The 19,205-nt window shown below is 42.2% G+C and overlaps 1 protein-coding gene and 1 long non-coding RNA gene across 2 annotated transcripts in view; one reads left to right on the top strand and one right to left on the bottom strand.

Annotated features, from left to right (window-relative positions):
- The window catches only part of RASEF (RAS and EF-hand domain containing), a 72,745-nt gene that overhangs the window by 20,699 nt on the left and 32,841 nt on the right, over positions 1 to 19,205 (bottom strand). The window contains exons 3-9 of the mRNA XM_001489759.5: positions 17,020 to 17,110; positions 10,695 to 10,790; positions 7,887 to 7,964; positions 5,710 to 5,825; positions 3,598 to 3,666; positions 1,879 to 1,963; positions 583 to 671 (exon numbers count right to left, since the gene is read on the bottom strand). Coding sequence (XP_001489809.2) covers positions 583 to 671; positions 1,879 to 1,963; positions 3,598 to 3,666; positions 5,710 to 5,825; positions 7,887 to 7,964; positions 10,695 to 10,790; positions 17,020 to 17,110 — 624 coding nt within the window. The remainder of the gene's footprint in view (positions 1 to 582; positions 672 to 1,878; positions 1,964 to 3,597; positions 3,667 to 5,709; positions 5,826 to 7,886; positions 7,965 to 10,694; positions 10,791 to 17,019; positions 17,111 to 19,205) is intronic.
- LOC111770139 (uncharacterized) lies at positions 5,830 to 17,345 on the top strand. The gene is made up of 4 exons (XR_011431372.1): positions 5,830 to 5,974; positions 7,789 to 7,863; positions 9,480 to 9,585; positions 17,046 to 17,345. It is a non-coding gene; the product is annotated as an uncharacterized lncRNA (long non-coding RNA).

The following is a 19,205-nucleotide window of genomic DNA, read 5'->3' as shown; positions in this document are numbered from 1 at the left end:
CTCTCAAGTTGCAGCAGGGCCAATATTTCATTTCATTTCATTAAAAATAAAGCTAAATTCTCACTTCTGGTAAGCCTCTCTGACTCCTTCAATACAGTAGCTCACAAATATCTACTAGCCATACTTCTATTTGTTCTGGAAGTTTCCTTTTCCTTGAACATAGCTTACATATTATGCTGAGTTATTAAACATTTACGGATGATGTCAAGAGTCTCAACGTCATATACCACATGTACCACAACATCCTAGACCGCGGTTCCACTGTTCTCCTGAGACACTTTTGACTGAGGCCACTTCTAAGAAACAAGACGTGAGTAGGGATGAGGTAAGGGTGAGTTCACATAAAGGGTGAGTTCACCAAGTCATGACAGCATCTTCATGGAATCATGCTGCCCTCTCTGAAACATTTTTACTTTTAATTTTTACATGTTTCATGTTTCAGAAATTTAAAATAAGATAGTAGAAAATAAAAATTAATGCCCAAAATATATTCTATTATTTTAATTCACCTTAAAGGAAATTTACTTTTCTTTTAACTTTGATCTAGAATTGAAACAAAAAGTTAAGTAGGTGTGAACATACCTGTCATAGCCCAGAGGCTGAGGAGAATGACGGTTAAATTTGGGACTGCTTCTGGAAAGCGTATTCCCTGGTGATATATTATTTATGCGCTGTAATACATAAGTAACCTTTTGTTATTTCATGTAAACATTATATATATATATACTTTAACTGTAGCACAGTATTTAATTTCTAATGTAATTAAAAGATTGGGATCCTACAAGAGCAAATGTGAGCATGAAAATCAAGAGGAAAATTGCAACAAGACAACTGCCCAGAGTACTCTCTCTTCATCGTATTTCAAGTCCACACATAGTATTTCAGTCTACTGCTTGAGCCACGAAGGGCCGTTAGGAGCACCCTGGTTCCCCAGTCGTGCCAGGACTCTGCAATACCAACTACTTTGGATTGCTCTCTCCTCGAACCAGGACTTGACTTCGTGACTGACTCGTCCATACCAAAGCTACAGTGCTGGAACCCCACATGTGAAGCTGACCCCCAAAAGTCGGAGGAGAGCCTTTCAGGCGCACGCCGCCTGGGGAGGTCCTCAAAACTCCAAATGGGACATAGCCTTTTCTACGTTTCTGTAGAGGGTTTAAAATCCAAGGCCTGGGGCCAGCCCAGTGGTGCAGTGGTTAAGTTCACACATTCTGCTTCAGAGACCAGGGGATCACCAGTTCGGATCCTGGGTGCGGACATGGCACCGCTTGGCAAGTCATGCTGGGGTAGGCGTCCCACATATAAAGTAGAGGAAGATGGGCACGGATGTGAGCTCAGGGCCAGTCTTCCTCAGCAAAAAGAGGAAGATTAGCAGCAGATGTTAGCTCAGAGCTAATCTTCCTCAAAAGAAAAAAAAAACAAAACCAAGGCCTCCTCTCTGATAATCTATCAGGAAGAATACTCAGTGTGTCTAAACACACTCCTCAGCCAGAAGCACCCCCGCCTCCCCACCGGGCGGTATTTTATTTGTGCCTCCACAGGATTTCCCACTTTTCCTTATGTGATTGCTGTCCGTGCACATCCTGACTCCCTACTACCTTATAAACTCTCTGATGTGACATGGGTCACATCTGACGCATCTTTCTCTGGTTTCCTAGAACAACTAACAAAAGAGCTGGCTAACATCGAGGCATTTATTTCTACAGAGAAGTAACATTTTTTAATTTGGGAAAATGCTCCTCCTTTTATATCATATGGAAGAGCTTCTTCTTATTAGAAGGCTCTACACGAAGCTCTCCTCTAAGAAAATGCAAGATTGTCATCACAACACTCTACCACAGGAGAGGACAGGATGGGTCATGGAATTCGGCTGCATACCAAGGACCTGTTGAACTTGCTGTAACTGTTTTCGAGGGCACTCCTCAGGCCGTCGTTACTGTCATGCAGCTTCCTGTTGGCTTTTCTACAGAGGAAATAAGGGAAACAAATGAACAGACGAGGAGGGTATCCTGGGGATAAATGTCACCACCTTCTTTCCAGGCTGTGACGTTCCGAACCTGGAATTACCGCCTCTTGCAACTTTCTACCACCTCTCTTCAAACCCATAAACTGAGCTCATAACTTATTACTAGGATTACAGCCTATGTGATGGATCACCTCTCTCTAAAGCTCTCAGGCATCTTTGGAAGGAACGCGCTGTGCTGTGGAACCCCCTGCTCGATCGGGGAGCTCCATCGTTTGAATGGGTTTGCTGCAGGTCTCTGCTCCCTTAATGCCCAACCTGGCCTGCCTCAGGGCTGCTCTCTCCCCTGCACGCATCCTAGCCAGGCGTGGGTGTGACGTGTTATACATCATGTTTCTCCTGGCTACTCCCGCATCCTACTCATGGCCTGGTGCTGTCCCACCAGGCACTGTCCTCTACTAGTTAAAGGCTCTGATGTTGATTCTGAGTTCAAATCCCAACTCAGGCACATACTTTCCCTACGACTTACGGAAGTCACTTAACCTGTCGGAGCCTCAGCAACCTCACCTACAAATGAGGATAACAACAGAGCCTCTGCCTCAGAGAGGGGCTAATCTTTCCCTACTGAAGGCTTATTCACCCTCCACATCTCAGCTCAATCACTGCTCCCACGGGGAACCTTCCTGGACTTCTGGTGAGGCGGAACTCTCTGCTGTGTGCCCTCAGGGTACATGTCCCTTCCCTGAGTCCCACCTCTCTTCCTTGGCATTTTATGTTTATTTCTGTAATTATTGATCCGTTTCCATCTTCTTCCCCTAGACTAGCCACAGAAGGAGAAAGACTTTTTCCTCCTACTTTCCACTCTATCCTGAGCTCCCGGCATACCTGACCGATAAAATCTGCTGAATGAATAAATGAATGAATGAATAAATAGGATTACAGTATTCTGTCAATTCTATAATTGCCACAGGTGAGAGACTCAACAAGCATCCAAAAATGGTGAAAAAAATTTGTCAAGCCTGACCTTACTCCATTTAGGAGAACTGAAGCCAGAAGAAAATACTGCACAGGCAGGAAAGAGAGAAAGGGCAGGGCAGGGCAGGTTTCCTGGGGAGGGCCCTCAGAGGCTGGAGTTACTGCAACTCGGTTCTGAAGCTGACAGAGCAGGTGTAATAGTTCCAATAGGGTTCAAAAAAAAAAAAAAACCCTAAGGAAAACATACTTCTAACCAAGCATGATAAATTGCGAAAGAATGACAGCTCATGCCCGGTGCTCTGACACACGACCGTGGGACACCTGACAAGCTCTCCATGTGCTGAGCTGCAGAGAAAGCCGTTGAGGTCAAGGCTGTTATTCTTTACAGAGTTACAGTAAAGACACGCTGGGCACATCACCCGACTTGCGAGGACTTTTAGAGAATTACACTCTACTCCCTGGATCTGAACAGTTTATTTAGGATTAGAAGCGTCAGAAAGCTAAGTGGATGTGCTGAACGCACCACAGCGAGAGGAAACACGCATGGACCTGCGACGCCGTCTTCAGAATACTGCACCTCGTGTTATACGTGGCACGTGCTTTATTAACAAAGAATAAGTAGAATGTAAATGTAATGAGGATATTATATGAGAACTTACTGGAGCATTTCAATTTGCCTCTCCAGACTGTTTCGATCTTCTGTGTACTCTCGGATTATTTCCAGATCCCTGTAAAATTACATTTTATGTATGAACGAGAATTAGGTGTTCAGTGCTCCTTACCTATACCTACCCCCTTGTTCACCTTTGTCAAAGACGTGTGTCCTTGAGCAGGGTTATCTATCTCGCCGTGCTCCTGCTCGGCTCCTGTGCCTTCAGCAGCCTCCCCTCCTCCGGCCCCTCCATGAGCACAGCCACCTGCTCCACTGCCTTGTGCAACGTTCTGCTCTACCTCACCCCGCGCAGCCCCCAACTGTTCTTCCAGCCCACCCCACTGACCTGGCTCTGTTCCTCCTGAGAATGACCCTGACCTTTTGCCAAGCCTCCTCCCCCCAGGCACTCTCACCTCTGACTCTTCTCTGCTCATTCTAAGACTTATACAATCCCAGCCCCGGCCATTTTCTCCCGTCCTGCGGTTCTTTCTCCTCTCCTTGGCCCTCCTCTCCTCACCCTAAACCACAGAGGAATCCACGCACCAGGCTTTCTTGATTTGCTATAAACTCACACTCGGCGATTGCTCTGTTGCTTTATTACAAAGCCCTGGCCTCCTCCTCACGATGTCCACTCAGAGCATTAGCCGCTCACCTCCAGCCCCTACACCACCCTGGCCCCATTTAAGCAGACAAGCCCCATCACTAGGTTCCAAAAACTCTCAACTATCAAGTTCTGTCCACCAGAACCTGTCCATTCAATCTCTGCATGATAAAGCTAAAAGTTTCCCAATTGTCTAGAGGAGCTTAAATCCCTCAGCCAAAAATTCTGGGCCCTTAGATCATAGCCTTAAAGTAGCTTTTAAACTTTTTAATTTTTCTTTTAACTTTTGCCTTTCCATTCAAAATATCTTTTTCCCTCTATGATCTGACCACTGTTTCCTAAACAAGTCTTATCTTTCCCTGTGTTCTTACCCCTGCTTTGGTTTCTGCCTCACCTGGAACATCTCTGAGACTCTCTTTTCCTACCTGTGAAATGGGGATAATGAAGTGCCCATCTCATAGGATATTCTGTGGGTTGAGTGCATTAGTATGAGTGAAGTACCAAGGAAGTGCCTGGCAGATGGCAGTGCTCCCTGCACTGCCTGCTGATGGTGCCTCCGCTCCCCTGACCTGCACAACCCACCCCTCCCCCAAGCTCACCTCAAGCGTCTCCTCCTTAGCAAAGTCCTTCACCGCTTCTGAACTAAAGGAACATTTTGCCTACAATCACATGCCAATGCACCTAACCTGTGACATTGCTGGTAGTATTATTTCTGAGACTATTTACTTCTTAAGTGGTTTAACTTCATACCTTTTAGTTTTTTCTTTTCCCAACTAAATCTGAAGTTCTCAAGAGCACAGACCACATCTTTTCTCTTTTATATACTCCACGCTCATAACTCCTTATCTAGCTGAGGGCCCTGCGTACAGTAAGTATTTCATAAACGTTTCATTGCATTCCATTACAAGACCTTAATTCTGATTGAAGTTTGCAAACAAACAAAAAACAAGATATTTTTCCCTAGTGTACATGTACTAGGGGATACACACAAATGCATATATATGCGTTTGATATTTACATGGTCCTATAGAAACATCCATGTATATATCCCTTATGTAGGACTACATGCCTCTGTGTGCATGTGTGTTAGGTCTTATGTTACTAACACGTTACTGCAAGACTAAAGCATAGCAAAGTAAACTGACTTGCCTAAGATGTCTACTGCTCCCTTCTCTTATGTTGTGTGGCCTGGGTTCCTACCTTCAAAGCACTTTAATTAGCACTGACTCTTGACACTTTAGGTATATCCTTCTGGTCCCAGTTAATTCAAACATTTATTAAGCCCTGCACTGTCCTACACAGCCAATAATCAAATTAATTAATCTGTTTAAGAAAATTAAAAACACAAAAATCACTAGGAAATCTGACATTGAAAGTAAAATCTTTAGAAAGCAAAGAACCTAGGAGCAAAGATAATAACTAACCCTTTATTATTATCTGGCTGAGCTTCAGTCACGTGGATGGTCATCTAAGTAAACATTCCACTCAAACTAAAAACCAAAATGTGAAGTTTCATACCTTTCAGAATTCAGACTCTGATCAGCATAATCACTTTTCAAAGCATCTAATTCACTCTGAAGAAAGGCTATGCTTGTCTGTGCTTCTAAAAGATCTTTCTTAACTCTCTGATTCTCCTAGAGAAAAGGAACAGGGCAGGTCGTTAGATTCAGAGTTTCCTCCATCCGGGAGAAGTGAAGTTCAGTGGCGTGTCACCGTCCCACACAACACCCTCACCCTCCACAGTCTTCGAATCTTGGTTCAAAGGACTAATTATCAATTCAAGGTAATTTGAAATTATTATAAAGTATTAAAGTGTCAAAAATCTAAATTGTCAAAGTTTTTTTTTTAACAATTGACATTTGATACCAAACTATAATAGTCAAGAGTTCATCATGATGTACCTTTAACATATTATTGTCAAATTAACTGAGACCAAGCATTTCAATGTTTTACTGAATGCGAGCCATGAAACTACTGAGAAATAATCTGTGGAATTCATAGTACCTATTACCAGGTAGACGGGCTACTTTTTACAACAAATCCTATCACCTAACATTTTTAAGTTCTACACTTAAAAGTAAACCAGTGTGGTTAGGAAATTTCTATCCTTTTCTTAAAAAAAAAGAAAGAAAACTCATTGGAGGCTTCTGGTTCAAGATGGTGGACTGAGTGCATGAATTTGTCTTCTTTCTCTTTTGAGGCCCCATTAACATGAAATGTCAAAGGAAAGAAACCAATAAAAGTTAAAAGAATGGAAGAAGGGCCCATCAGCAGTCCAGTGACTTGAATACATTTCTGAAAAATGGAAAGTGGATGACACTGTGCTCACAAAGGGAAGAGTAAGAGAAAGGCTGGTCCAGAAGATGCGTGTGGGAGGGTCTGCTGTAGAACAAGGGAAGAGGCAACTGACCGGGCACAGCCCTGGAGAGCGAGAATGAGAAGGGGGGCTGAACACAGAGATTAGATTTGAGTATTAAGCCACCCCCCGACTGGAGTCCAGCCCCTCTCTTGCCCTAGCAAAGAACAGTGGAGAGCCAGAGTTTATTCCAAAGGCAACAAGACAGGGCTTGTCTCTTTACAAAGAACTGAATGAGTCCTGGGAGGAAAACGAAAGCTTCCCTCTGAAGACGCAGGCCCCACACATGCTGGTCCCACAATCTGACAGCCAGCTTCACACGAAGCTCCTAGGGAGACTCTCTTTCAGGGGAGAGGCCTCGAAGTGAACAGATCAACTGATCTAGCCGCAAAGGAATCCTACACCAGTGACATAAAATGACCAGAAATTCCCAGATGACATACAGGTAGCAAGATTAAATAACAAGCAGTCCAATAAGAACTGAAATGTCGACTCCAAAATCAATATTTTCAAAGAGAAAAAAGTTCATGCTTTGGGAAGAAATATAAGTTGTTGTAAAGAATTGGTGATATCATGGGGATGACAGAGTTTCTTTTTACAAGAAACCAGGAAATCCAAGAAAACAAGCAGCTCTATAAAGTCATGATCCACATACAAAAGCAACTAAGATGTGGCGGAATCTGGAACTGGTAGTGCACAAACGGGATTCATCCAACCGTGAAGCTGGGAGCCTTCTCTTCTGAGTAGCACAGGGATAATGACCGGAGAGAAAGAAAGGCAACCCCAGCTCACGCTAGCTCATGCTTGACTCTGCAGTGAGAATGTTTAGAGTCATAAGAAAGGAAATGTTCATTACTGGCTTTCAACTTTTAGAGTCAAGCTGAAAACAAAATAGAGAAAATGACCATCATATAACAGATGTAAGTGTTAACCAATTTTGGCAACAGAAGGACTAAAGATACGGTTGGCAGAAGACGGAAAAGGGAGAGAAAGAGGAAGGTTGGAGGAAGGACAGGGCAATAATACCTCATTTACAAAGCCAGGGATGCAGACCGGAGTTGATGTTATAAGAATGCTGGGTTAACTATTTAAAATCAATATTGCTTTGAATAAAAAATGAAAGAATTCACAATAGGTGAGGTATCATTGAGGGAAAAAGCCTTCGTGAATAATACCTTTGGTCAAAGGTGTTTCAAAGACTTTCTCTAACTCTTTCTCTATGGTATTAACTTCTCTTTAAGCGTCTATTCCTGGACCACGGAAAGAACAGCATGGTTATATGGAGGAAACAGTAGTGCAACAGGAAATATATTTCTGTAAGTGAAAAGGTAATTCTTACCATTGACAAATCATAAATTTGTTTTTTTAATGCAGCCACATCTTCTTTTCGACTTACGTGTTTTGATTGTTCTTCTAGCTGAAAAAGCAAATAAAAGTTGTGCATTTACAAACTCACTTTGAATTGATTTGGTTAAGTTTGGGAATATCCTTGAATATGGATATTGGAATTTTAGAAGTCTTCAATTTCATTAAACGACATATAATCCATAAGGATTTGAAAAGTGGCTTTAAATAATTTAAACATTTGAAAAGGGGGTTTTATTGTTTAATGAATTTTCCTTGAAACAACCAAAAAGTCCTTTTGGGAAACCATTCAATACTTAAGCAACCCAATCTTCACTGATTCAGTTGTGTTGCAAAAACAGTCTGGACTTTCATATTCACCAAGAACTTTCTCTGAATTTAACACTTTCTATCCTGCGTTATAATTATTTATGAATGTCTCACCTCTCCTCCCAGAGTCAAAGATTTTTGAGAGAAGAGTTAGTGTCAGACGCACCTATGTTTTCTTCAGGGTGATTTCAAAAAATGCTTATCAAATAACTGAAATCAATAAAATTTAAGTATGATATGAAGCTAGAAACTTCATATCTACATACATACATACATACAAAACATACATAAAAAACTACATAAATACACACGTGAGCCTTGCTTGGTGGTTGACTCATTAGTATTTCCAGACTAAATTGTCTCAGGAGCACCCACAACATGGACAACAAAAAATGTCTTTCCTATAAATAACTTACATTCCCTGGGAGTGGTAGGGATTTGTGGGTTTCCATTAATTGAATATTTATGCATTGATCAAAATGTATACTATATTTTATCAATTCTAGTCTAAGTCAAAAATCTAAGTACTTTGACGCTGGACTTTCTTCGTCTTGCCAGATGGCATCAACTGAAGGCTTTCACTCACATAACTACATCCTGACTTCCAACTATGCCATGGCTGTAACTGAGCAGAGCCATTGATTTTAAGATGCACGCCAATTTCAGAGAAGAGCAACTGTGGGAAAAATCAGTTTCTCAGAATCAACAGCATAAGCTAATGGCAATTATAATAAATTTATAAACTTTTCTATAGTTCTTTACAGTCTTTAACATACTCTTACATAAATCATCTCTTATTCCCTTGCAGAACAACCCTATCAAGCAGGCAGAAATCTGGTACAAATGAGAAGGCACCAACCATGTAGTAAGACGATGCATCACTTACTAGCTGTGGGACTTTGAACAAGTTATTTAACCTCTCTGGAACTCAGTGTCCTCATCTGTCAAAGTAGGATATTTACACCGTCCTCAGAGAAAGTTCAAAAATTGGATTTTAAAATTATAAAAAAGAGCTTAATAAACTATAAAGTCAATAAAATATCAGTTATTATGATCAGGCAGGACAGTTAATTATCAATCCCATTTTACGGATGAGAAACTAAAGATGAAAGAGATGAAGCCAATTGTCCCAGTGTTACAGGCAGAAATTGGCAGTCCCCGTGAGGACTGCGGTCTCATCACGCCTGACTGTCTGGTCTTCATCACACACTGTATCAGGATCAGAAACTCGGTATCTCTCTTGCATACTTTCTCTTAGGCTAAAGATTTGGGAAGACAGAAATAAGTAAGGACAATGACTAGGAGAATCCGTGACTCTGGCATAAACAAAGGATTGGTCCATTCAAATTCTGTAATACAAGCAGGTACGTATGGTCTAACAATCTTTGAAAATTAAATAAAAGGTTGACAATGATAGTAATTTTCAAAGAAGGCTATTGGGAAGAATTCTCAGTAATTCCAGAAGTTTAAATTGCAATAGCCTACAAAATACAGTTAATTGCCCCTTAATGTTATTGATTATAAACAGGAAAGGAGCATTAAAAGTTATCATATGAACAACCAGAGAAACAATATGATGTGCCCAAACTCACAATGCCACCTTCAGGGGTAACTATTTTTTAAGTATCCTTTATCATTTTAGCCAAGATATTTCCTTAGTTATGAAGAAAATCCACATACAAGAAGTGGATCCAATACTGTGCTGGAGACAACTTGTACAGGCAGGTGAGAGCCTATTTTAAGCATCTCTTCCCAAACTCCACATTTAGTGATGTCAATTTGGTGGCTTGAAATCGGTCACCGTCGGAGTATTTATACCATAGAAATCGGCAAATGCTACAAATCCCTCTCCCCTACTCCCCACTCTAGAGCCAGCTGTTAAACATCTACCAGCACACTACTGGCTGAAATGTACCCTACTCATTGGAAACCAAATAGAGCAAAGGCTGAAACCCAATCACACCTCTGCTTACACTTCAGCAAATTCTCTCCTGCCTCTCACTGATCAGGGGTCCCCGAGATCTGGAACTTTCTACACAGAAGAGGAATACTCATTTCCTTTAATAACTATTCACTGAATACCTACCATGCACCTTGCAGTAAGCTGGGGGTAGGGAGACAGGGGACACATGACCAGGAAAGACAGTGCCCCGACTGTCATGAGAAGACAGTCCACTGGACACGTGGGAATCGAGGGCACCTGGCTGGCGAAGACTGAGGAAAGAAAACTCGGGTTTGAGGGACAACTGTCCAAGGGATCAGATATATTTATTAGATCTACACAAAAGACAGGTGGCCCTCGGAAACAAAAAGGGAAATCAGAAGCCCTTAAAAAAAAAGTCTTTCCAAGGATTCCCATTTGACTCTGAAATCTGATTCCATCTACTGTTTCAATATGATTCCAAATGTTTTAGTTGGTAATAACACTGATATCCTGAGGCTATTCTTAAAAGTCTAGCTGTCACAAACCTACCTTTTTGAGTTTCTTTATCGTCACCTGCAGATCCCCTACTTCTGTTTCATACTGACGTCTGAGGTCAGTGAGAGCTTCCTCAGCTTTGCGTTTTTCCTAAAAGAAAAAAAAAAAAGATTTTGTTGATTTAAATAGGTTCTTCAAAACCCCATGGGGAGAAACATTTTGTGTCAAACTAAGGCTCATCCCAAATCTCCTCCAGGGGAGGGTGGGAAGGATGGCGGAAGTGAACCGGATGACTTCAGAGCTGAAACCTACAAAAGTGAGAAAACTGCAGACCCACAACCTCCATCCACACATCACCTGGAATGACACCTCTAACGCTATTACTCACAGGTGATGGAGGGCCGCAGCACATCAAGGAACTAGTTAATTAATTATTGCTGTTATTAGTTAAAGGTATGGCACAGCCAAGGGCCCCAGCGCTTACCTGAACCCTATCATGTCATCAGGATGCAGGAAGACCTGGTGGGTTTACCATTTTTCCAAGAGCTCATGCCTTACCTAAATTCAAATCATATCATCTGCAAATTTCTATGCCGAGTGCCTCCCTATAGGCTGCTATTTCTTGAAGGTGTCCCCCTGGAGCAGAGAAGGGCAAAAGGGCCCCCCAGGAGGTCAGCGGCTGAAGCTCCCATGAGCCCGAACATCTTCAAGTTTCCTTTCTCTCTTAACAAATTACGGAATTTTATATCCTAGGTTCAGTATTCAAATAAAGTTTTATATGAATATCTGGGGAAACTGAGTGTACAAATAGCCGACGATGGCCTGCTAGACACCACGAATGGCTCTAGGCATGGGGAACAGAGGAGCAGATGCTCTCATGCATCCTGGTGGGGACACAGAAAATCGATGATTTCAGAAGTGACACTAAGAAGAAGATAAAGTAGGGAGATGTGGCAGGAAGCGAGTCAGATGGGGGTCAGGCAGCGCCTCTGCAGAGGTGGCCTGATCCCACATCTGAACACCTGCCAGAGTTACAGGTCTTACTGCCCAATGACCGACTGTCAGCAGGGACAACAGACTTAACTTCTGGGTGCCACCATTTCCTTATTGGATTATCATGAGGATTACATTAATTATCTAAGTAAATTAAATAATCCACATAAATTAGATAATCCATGTAAATTAAATAATCAATGCTTAGAAAGAATGCTTAGGAGAAGAGCAACATTTTCACTCATGATAACCTTTTTTTACGAGTATCTTGACTTCCTCCAGCTTTACAAGTAAGGCATCAGGTGTCACCCCCTGTACAGGTGGGTGAGGACAGGGAGGCCTCACAAGGAGGTGTGAATGTGGGCAGCCTTCGTGGCATCAAAACGGCCTTGGATGCCATTCAGTGTCTCTTCACTAAATCTGTGGCCACAGCTTCAAACATAACTTTTCTGGTTTAAAAGTATTTTATTCAGAGCTCAATAAAGGAAATTATCACTATCTAGCTTTTTCCATTCCCAACCTGTGACAGGTAGATGCCAGGAGATCAGACAGGAGGAAGTCACAGTACTGTGAGTGAGAAATGGTGGTGGTTCAGACCAACTCATCACTGCCTTCCAGAACACTGAAACAGAGAGAACACTTCCCAACTCATTCTATGAGACCAGCACTAGCCTGACACAAACATCAAAGACATTAGACGCTGGCCCCATGGCCAAGTGGTTAAGTTCACGCGCTCGCTTCAGTTGCCCAGGGTTTCATCAGTTCAGATCATGGGTGCAGACCTAGCACCACTCATCAAGCCACGCTGAGGCAGCGTCACACATAGCACAACTAGAAGGACCTACAACTAGAATATACACCTATGTACTGAGGGGCTTTGAGGAGAAGAAGAAGAAAAACAAAAAAAGATTGGCAATGGATGTTAGCTCAGGGCCAGCTTCAAAAAAAGAAAATGAAAGACATTACAAGAAAACTATAAACCAATATCTTTTATGAGCATGGATGCAAAAATGACAAATTCAACAATATATGAAAAGAATAATACATCATAACCAAGTCTGGTTTATCACAAGAGTGCAAGTTTGTTTTAACACTCAAAAGTCAGTCAATGGGGGCTGGCCCCAAGGCCAAGTGGTTAAGTTCGCTTTGGCGACCCAGGGTTTCACTGGTTCGGATCCTGGGCATGGACATGGCACTGCTCGTCAGGCCATGCTAAGGCGGCATCCCACATGCCACAACTAGAAGGACCCACAACTAAATAACATACAACTATGTGCTGGGGGGATTTGGGGAGAAAAAGCAGGAAAAAAAAAAGATTGGCAACAGTTGTTAGCTCTGGTGCCAATCTTTAAAAAGAAAATTCAATTGATGTAGTTCATCATATTAATATTCTAAAAAAGAAAAAAAAAACACAATCATTTCAATAGACACAGAGAAAGCATTTGACAAAATTCAACATCTATTCCTGATGAAAACAGCAACTCCCAGCAAACCAGGAATAGAGGAACATGCTCAGATTAATAAAGGACATCCACGAACAATATGCCACCAACACCACACTTCCTGTTGAAAGACTGAATGTAGACAAGGATGCTGCTCGCGTCACTTTTCTTCTTCTAACCAGTGCAATAAAGAAAGAAAAATAAATAAAATGATCATCCAGATCATAAAGAGAAGTAAAACTGTCTTTATTCATAGATTACATAACCATCTACCTAGAAAATCTGATGGAATCTACCAAAAAAGCAACTGAGCACAAACAATGTAAATGACGCTACAGGGTAAAAGACCAATATACAAAATCACGTGTTTCTACATATTCACAATGAACAATCAGAAAGAGAAATTTTTAACAACACTGTTTGGATTAGCATTAAAATATCAAATATTTATGAATAAATCTGAGAAAAGACAAGGAAGATCTGTATACTGAATTCTACAAAACATTGCTAAGAGAAATTAAAGATGACCTAAATAAATGGAGACTACATCACATTTGTGGATCAGAGTATTCAACATTATTAAGATGCCAATTTTCCCAAAATTGATCTATAGATGAGACAAAGTCCAACCAAACTCTCAGCAAGTGTGTGTGTGTGTGTGTGTGTGTACTTTTCCTTTTTTCTTTTTTAGAAATTGACAAGCTGATTTTATGGAAATTAAAGGACCTAAAATAGCCAAGACATCTTTGAAAAAGAACAAAGGTAAGAATGAATATTACTTGATTTCAAAACTTACTATAAAGCAATAGTCATCCAGATAATGTAATATTGGCATAAAGATAGACAAATCAATCAATTGACCAGAATGGAGAGCCCAGAAATAAACCTACACAAATACAGTGGACTGATTTCGGACAGAGAGCAGAGGTGACTCACTGGAGAACAGAGAAGTCTTTTCAACAAACAGTGTAGGAACAACTGGATATCACATGCAAAACATATGAACTGTGATCCATACCTTGCAAAACGGATCCTAAAATGTAAAACGGATCCTAAACATAAAACCTAAAACAATAAAACTTATAGAAGAAAACACAGGAGAAAATCTTTGTGACCTTGAGTTAAGCAAAGATTTCTAAAATACCAAAAGCACAATCCATGAAAGAAAAAATTGACAAATTGGACTTCACTAAAATAAAAAATTTCTACTCTTCAAAAGACACTGTTAGGAGAATGAAAAGAGAAGTCACAGCCAGGGAGAAAATATTTATAGATTAGAATATATAAAAGAATTCTCATAATTCAACAATAAGAAAACAACCTAATTTTGAAAATGAGCAGAAAAGTTTAATGGAGACCTCATCAAAGAAGATATACAATGGTGGCTTGACAAGGAGCGACAAAGAAGGGGGGCATAACAAAGGGACATGAGGAAACTTATAACCATTATCTTGATTGCGGTGATGGTCTCACAGTATATACATATATCCCAACATCATATTCTAACTTGAGATGTGTGCAGTTTCTTGCATGCCAATCACACCTCAATAAAGCTGTTACAATATATTTTAAAAAGCTAACTGAAACAACGGAAGATACACTATATGTGCCACAGCAGTCAAAGTCGGGAAGAGAAGAACAAGGCTAGAGGATTAGGGTTGGGCATTAAGGAGAAAGGGAGACTTTCTCTGAGCTGTGATGAACTTAGGAAAAAGGAAAGGAGTGGAGCAACAGTTATCACGGCAAAGAAGACAGCCAGAGAGAAGCAGAAGAACGAGCCAGGCCAGATCTGTAGGGTGAAGAACCACAGGCACCCGAGGGGAGCTGGGCTCACAGAGGGAAGTCAGGGAAAATCTTCAGTTATCCTGCATGTGTGGTTCCAAAGAGACTGCTTAGAAGGGTGTGAGGTGGAGACTAGGATGGGCTGGCAAACAGGTGCCATCCCAGTGCAAGTGGGCATTGGTGTGCTCAGGCTTCACAGACCACATCCATCCAGCAACTGACTGGCCACGTATGCCACCACCATGGAATACAGAAACGATGGTGTGGATGCCACACAGTTGCCACCCCTGTGCCAGAGCCAAGGAAACCAAGGAAGAGGTTATAACTAACAAAACATGAGTTATAAGGTCTTCATTACCAATAACAAATGTGGGAAGTACTTAGCTGGAAGAAGCAATGAGATTTGATGACAGAGTAATACATGTGCTTGGTAAGTGTTTGACGAATGAATGAGTGTACAGATTAAATGGATGGAGAAGAAAAAAGGCAGACAAAATATGATTTTATGTTTCTAGACTACAAAAATTAAAGTGCTAGCACAAGAATGGGATAGCCATTGCCCTAAAGCTGGACCATGGACTCTGAACCAATTCGCTCTGTTGCATACGACATCCAAACAGTTATTCAACTTGTTATTAAGAGAAAAGACAACCAAGAGACCCAAAGCCAAATTTGTGGTCAAATCGTTTAAGATGAAGAATCTGAAAGGACACACAGTACACAGAGCAACAGAAAAGAGCAGGACAGCACAGCCACAGTGCACCCCCACGCCTCGCGCCCTGCACTAGGCGCTCCATACAAATCGTAAGGCTTAAGCCTGGTTAAGGCAGGGAGGTGGCATCATCTCACTCAAAGGCTCAGAGGTGAGTTATTTTCCCAGTGCACCTAACCTGGACAAGGGCGGCACCAGGAGGCAAACCAAGGTTAATGGGATGCCCACATGCAGGCCCTTCTTGCTCCACTGTGCCACCTCTCGGAGTTAACAGGGCAAACGACAAAAACGAAAAAAGGAACGTTCAGGGGCCAGCCCAGTGGCGCAGCTGTTAAGTTCACATGCTCCACCTTGGCAGCTCCGGGTCAGCAGGTTTGGATCCCGGGCACAGACCTACACACCACTTGTCAAGCCATGCTGTGGTGGTGTCCCACATACAAAAAATAGAGGAAGATTGGCACAGATGTTAGCTCAGGGACAATCTTCTCAAGCAAAAAGAGGATGACTGGCAACAGATGTTAGCCCAGGGACAATCTTCTTCACCAAAAAGAAAATAAATGAAAAAAAATGCAACGTTCATCCTAACGAGCTACTCAAAAAGTAGGTCTGTTTTCCCTAAACATTAATCACCCAAACATATTTTATAAGGAAGAAGAGAATTATTTATTCTATGGAAATCACTGAAGGAAGCATCCAACTTTCAACTCTAAGAGTTCCTATAATGATGAACAAAAATATATTCCACTATAAAACACCAATGTTCACAGAGAGAATTTCAATTTCCCTGTAACCTAGATTTCAGGCTGTCAGTGGACATGGGCAGTGAGACAGTGGTATGTAAAGGTCCAGCCACCCTAGCTCTGCCTTCTCCCTTGGCCTCAGCTCTCACGTCACCCCCAAAGAGGCCCCTGACCTTTCAACCTGATGCAGCCTCCTCACCCAGTTGCTGTCCATCACACATGCTGTTTCTTTTCTTTTTTTTGAGGAAGATTAGCCCTGAGCTAACATCTGCTGCCAATCCTCCTCTTTTTGCTGAGGAAGACTGGCCCTGAGCTAACATCCGTTCCCATCTTCCTCTACTTTATATGTGGGATGCCTGTCACAGCATGGCTTGCTGAGTGGTGCCATGTCCGCACCCGGGGAACCCCAGGCTGCTGAAGCGGAATGTGCACACACAACTGTGCTACACCACCGGGCCAGCCCCAGCACGGATGCTGTTTCTTTACTGCGCTTGTCACTATTTGAAGTTATCTGCTTTATTCATTTGATTACTTGTTTATTATCTCTCTCTCCCTACCCTATTCCCCAAAGACCACCACCATAAAACACGCATTCACTGACAGTCCCTGTGGGAGCCTGGCCTCACTGCACTCAGAGGATGCCCGGTGCTCACTCCATAAAAGGTGCCCCATAAGGACTCATCGTATCAGGGCCCATCCCACAAACTCACGTCTTTCCGCGTCTTGTGTTCTGCAGCCTGAATCCTCTGATCCATTTCCTCTTCCAACTCACTCAACTGTATGGCGGCCTTGTCCTGGGCCCTGAAATTCAAGAGGATGTGCACCTTCTCATCATACTCTTGGACTTGTAACACGAACAGAAAACATCGACCTCATCTATTTCAAGCCGTCTACTTTACAGAGGAGGAGAAACACACCACTTAAAATAATATTCCCCATTCCTTCTGCATAATAAAATGAGATTGGCAATTTGATCATTTGAGTGTAAAAGGACATTAAGACTAAATATTAAATAAATGGAATAGATTAGATAAAATTGTATTAAACTAGATTGTGGCAAAGAACAGATAAATATACCAAATTGCTGAGAGGCTCTCGATAAATTCTGAAAATCCTTTTTGCTGCCATGACCGAGCCACAACCCTGAACAAAGGAAAAGATTCCCTGGCAAAGAGGTGGTTAGACATACTTTTGAAGTTGTATTTTATGAAACACGCAATGTTATATGCTATAGTTAGAAAGGAAAAAAAGAGGGGATCTCAACAATTATTTCTAATCAGTTCCTGAAAGTTCTAGAATGTAGACACGGTTAGCCTTAGAAAAATTCTTTCTTTTATTAATATAATCAATAAATCACATCTCTATGGAGGCATAGCATACTGATTTGCCAAAAAGTTAGAAATGGGAAAATTTCTTTGAGAAGAGTTCCAGGATGGTTTTATTTAGCAACCGTCTATAGGGAGATGTCTGTCACTTCACAGGTGTTGAGGCTTCAGATTAAACCCTAAAAAAGTATTTTTTATTCTCTCTCACCTGCATATGTCGTGCCTGCTCAACTAGATTATAAGTGACCTCAAAGCAGACACCACGAGATTTAGGGGGTCAATTCACCTGATCAATGACACGCTGTTAATAACAAGCGGAGAACAAGAGCGAAACGTAAGACCTCCTGTTTCCCAGTTCGACGGGCTTCTGCCACATCATCCCACCCGCTTCAACTTAACTGCTCCCTCGCAACACAATTTGTTCAGGCATTAGTTTAACTTCCTCAGGAAGCTCCAAACAAACGCTGAGGTATGTGGGGAAGACCCCAAAGTAAATTGTGAGTGACTTACTATGATTTTCTGCTCTTGTTTACTTCGTCTTCACCTATTACCTGCCCAAGATTATGTTAACTAAGTTTGGTAAGCCAGCTAGTTCTAATTTGTTTATAAATACTTTCTATTTTGAAGTCTAGCAATTGTATATCTCTGTAGCAACTTTGTTTTGGTGTTTTGTTTTGTTTTTTTAAGATTTTTTTTCTCCCTTTTTCTCCCAAAGCTCCCTGGTACATAGCTGTGTATCTTTTTTTTTTTTTTTTTTTGAGGAAGATTAGCCCTGAGCTAACTACTGCCAGTCCTCCTCTTTTTGCTGAGGAAGCCTGGCCCTGAGCTAACGTCGAGCCCATCTTCCTGTACTTTATATGTGGGACGCCTACCACAGCATGGTGTGCCAAGTGGTGCCATGTCCACACCCAGGATCTGAACCAGTGAATACTGGGCCACCGAGAAGCGGAACATGCAAACTTAACTGCTGTGCCACTGGGCCGGCCCCTATTTTGGTGGGGTTTTTTGGGGGGGGGTTGTCAACTCTGGAACTGTAAGTAGCTAAGCCACATCTCCCATCTCCCTTTGCTATGACGATTTTTTCCAGCCATTCCTTCTAGACATCCAGTCCCAAACATCTGGGCTCTGGGACTGCTTTGTCCCACTTCTGAGCAACCTTGGGTTTTTTTGGTAAATCTGGGCAGTCTACAATGACATGGTGTTTGCCCCAGCAATTCCTAATTGCTAGGAAAATGTCTGGTGTGTTGGGAATGTCCCCTGTAACCCAGTCCAGGGCTCCTACCAGGACACTGGGAACCCATTCTTCAGGTCCAGGTGCAGAGCACAAGGACTGAGACCCTCCCCCAACCAAAAACAGAGGTGAGGACAGAGGGTCCTCACCTAAGAAAGTACCAGAGAGTCACAGCAGTCACTTAAATGCTGCAGCGAGGTCTCTGATAGCCCGGGCTCAGGACACAGCCTGACTCTGGATCCCACCTAGAGAGCACAGATGGGAGGAGGAGAGAAGCACTGACAGCTCAACAAAATGTGACACACTCACTCCACAGCGGGACAGCAGCCCTGCTGGCCAT

The sequence above is a fragment of the Equus caballus genome, chromosome 23 (genome assembly GCF_041296265.1).
Source record: "Equus caballus isolate H_3958 breed thoroughbred chromosome 23, TB-T2T, whole genome shotgun sequence".
NCBI lineage: Eukaryota > Metazoa > Chordata > Mammalia > Perissodactyla > Equidae > Equus > Equus caballus.
Note: the sequence above shows the minus strand (reverse complement) of the source record. Positions and strands in the feature narration are given on the sequence as shown.